A 2,741-nucleotide genomic window follows, 5' to 3' on the forward strand; every position below is an offset into this window, starting at 1 on the left:
AACGCGGTGCCAACCAGCGAGCCGTTTAGCGTGAAGAAGACGCGGCGCGACGTCAGGTGGACTCCACAGCCGATCGTGTCGCCCGCGCCAAACGGCGGGCCGAAGCGCTGCAGCCCGCGCCCGCTTCGGTGATAGAGGACCCCGTCGTCGCCGTGCCAGCCGAGCGAATCGGACGTCCATCCCGCCTGCTTGTCTTGCAGCCGAAAGTGCTCGGTCGCCAGCCCAATCGAGACGCACGGCGGCCGGTCGGCGGTGAAGGCATCGTCGCCGGGAAGGGGAGCGTCCGAGATGCTCACTTCAAAGTAGTAGACATCGCTCAGTGCGATCTTCGCCTCACCGCCGCCGCCCGCCCGCAGGGAGACGTACTTCGACGAGAGCGGCACCGGCGACTCGGCACGCACCTGTCAGAGAGTAATAAACGAGTTGAATCGGGCAGCGTAAAACTATGCTCTCTCTCTGCTCCACTCACCGCCCGGTCGCGTCCGAGCCGTCCGGTGAAGGAGACCGTGCCGCCAGAGATGCAGAGCTGCTGGACGGAGGCGCCCTTGAGCAGCTGGGCCGGCGGCGGTAGCTCCTCGCGCCAGCAGTTTGCCACCTGCGCCGCCCGAAACTTCAAGAAGCTCGCAATGTCGCTCGTGTCTAACGCCGCGACCGCCGAGAGCGCTGCAGCCTCGCTGTGGTGGGCCAGCAGGAGATCGCGCCACGAGGGTGTGGCGTGCGCGCGCGAACCCGCGCCGCCGCTGACCGGCCACCGCTCTGTCTCCTCGCCCGCGCCGAGCCGGCGCAAAATGTGGCGTCGCCACACCGGCTGATCGGGCGCCGCACAGGCGGCGAAGCGGCGGCAGGCGGCCGCGGCGCACGGTAGGGAGGAGAGCGGGCAGTGCGAGAGGATGAGGGCCAGCAGCTCCTCGGGCATGTCGTGCAGCATCGGGCTCTCCATTAGCTTTATTATACCAAAAGGGAGGGCTACACGAGGCCCTCAAGCTTTGCGAAGTCGCAGATCGGCGAGGTACTTGCCGATAAAAGAATTTAAAAGAATTTAAACACGGCTCACAGCAGACAGGCTCGACACAGGTGCGAACTGGCGCGTGCTAGCACTATCACGATAAAAGAATTTTACGCATGCGCACGACACTGGGCCAATTGTGGTGGCGGCGTGCCGCCGTCCTCCCATCCCTCCCTTGGGCTGTCTGTTTCCTTTCTTCAGCTTTCTTTCTTTCTTTTTCGAGGGGCCAAAATATGCCGCGAGGAGGGCAGAGTTGCGCCGAAAGGCGGGAGAAGCCGCGAGAGCAAGGGATCGGCAGGCGGCGGCGGCGTCGCAGGACGAGGCAGAGGAGAGCGACGCGACAGAGGAGGAAACGACAGGAGGGAGAACGACGAGAGTGGGACGACCGCGAGGTGGCATGAAGGTTGCAGCGAGAATCGGCGAGGGGCTGCGAAGGGGGAGATAGAAGAGGCAGACGACCAAGGGTTAGGGTGGGCGACAAAGTGCGTTGCAGTAGTGCAATACATGCGTGATAAGTGGAATGTGCATATGGCATCACATAGACGTGATGCATCCTGGTCCTCTGATTCGTGAAGACCTCTCGTGAGGACGTCTGTTCCTCGGCAATATCGCCCCCCTACCCCCTACTAGATCGGCGACACACGCCCGCACGGTCACCTGATGCGGCTTCGCCGAGTCGCCGAGGCCAGCCGACGAGAGAGGTCCTCTAGAGGTCCTCACGCAGCTAGAGGTCCTCACGCAGCTAGAGGTCCTCACGCAGCTAGAGGTTCTCCTGGGTCCTCGAGGAAAGCTAAGGTCCACGCCGCATGGCCACGGACGCGGAGCGAGCGCGGGCAAAGTGCGTTGCAGCAGTGCAATACGCGCACATGTGTGATATGTCGAGTGCATATGGCATCAGACGTCAGGGTGTCCTCTGACTCGTGAAGACCTCTCGGACGCTTGTGAGGACCTCTCGTGAGGACCTCGCTCGGTTCCTCGGCAATATCGCCCCCCCACGCCACTAAATCGGCGAGTGGACTTCCCTCGGCCGCCTCCCAGGTGCCAGGATGGCGAGACCAAGACAGTTGCGCCGGCTGAGTCATTTACCCTTCCGCGGTGTGACGCCCTATCTCTCAAACGTGCGTTTCAAAGAATTTTACAAGCGTTCAACAAGAGTTCATTTTAATACGCAACCCACCTACAGGAGTTCAAAGAACATACGGTGAACAAAGTAGAGGGGTACGTGCTTCAGTGAGCCCGTTTTGTTTGTTTTTTACAGTGGCCAGGGGCGGGGCTTGCATTTTTGCCGTCGCCAGTCGCCCCCCCAAACGCTACACCTACAGCGGGGGCGGCGGCGGCGGCGGGGGCGGCGGCGGCGGCGCGACGGGGTGGGTGGGGTGTGGGGAGGTGCTGCTGTGTGCGCTGCGCGTGCGCGCACCGCACACCATACTCGAGTACGGCGGGAAACAGACGGCGAGGGGGGCGCGGCGGCAGTGGCGGCAGAGCGCGCGCGCGCGGCGCGCGCGACGGAGGGGCGGAGCAGCGACCGCGCGCGCGGTCGCTGCTCCGTCTGTCCCGGAGCGCCGTCTGCGCGGGGTGCGCGTCAGGAGAGGGGGGACGGGGGAAGGGAGCAGCCGGGCGACGAGAGGTAGGAGGTGCTCGCCGGCGAGCGCTCCCGCGCCTGCGGAGGGGCAAGGCCTGAGGGCGGGCGGGCGGGCGGGCGGGCGGGCGGGCGCGGGGGGGGGGGGGGGGGGGG

The 2,741-nt window shown here is 64.9% G+C and overlaps 1 protein-coding gene across 1 annotated transcript; it reads right to left on the bottom strand.

The window, feature by feature from the left end:
* Positions 1 to 14: 14 nt before the first annotated feature.
* Positions 15 to 940, bottom strand: EMIHUDRAFT_196861 (hypothetical protein; the record flags this gene model as incomplete). Its single annotated transcript, XM_005766868.1, has 2 exons — positions 15 to 401; positions 470 to 940. Coding segments are annotated over 2 exons (858 nt in total), but the record flags the coding sequence as incomplete, so codon positions are not given.
* Between the last annotated feature and the right edge of the window lie 1,801 nt (positions 941 to 2,741).

Source organism: Emiliania huxleyi (assembly GCF_000372725.1).
Source record: "Emiliania huxleyi CCMP1516 unplaced genomic scaffold EMIHUscaffold_5, whole genome shotgun sequence".
In the NCBI taxonomy this organism is placed as follows: domain Eukaryota; phylum Haptophyta; order Isochrysidales; family Noelaerhabdaceae; genus Emiliania; species Emiliania huxleyi.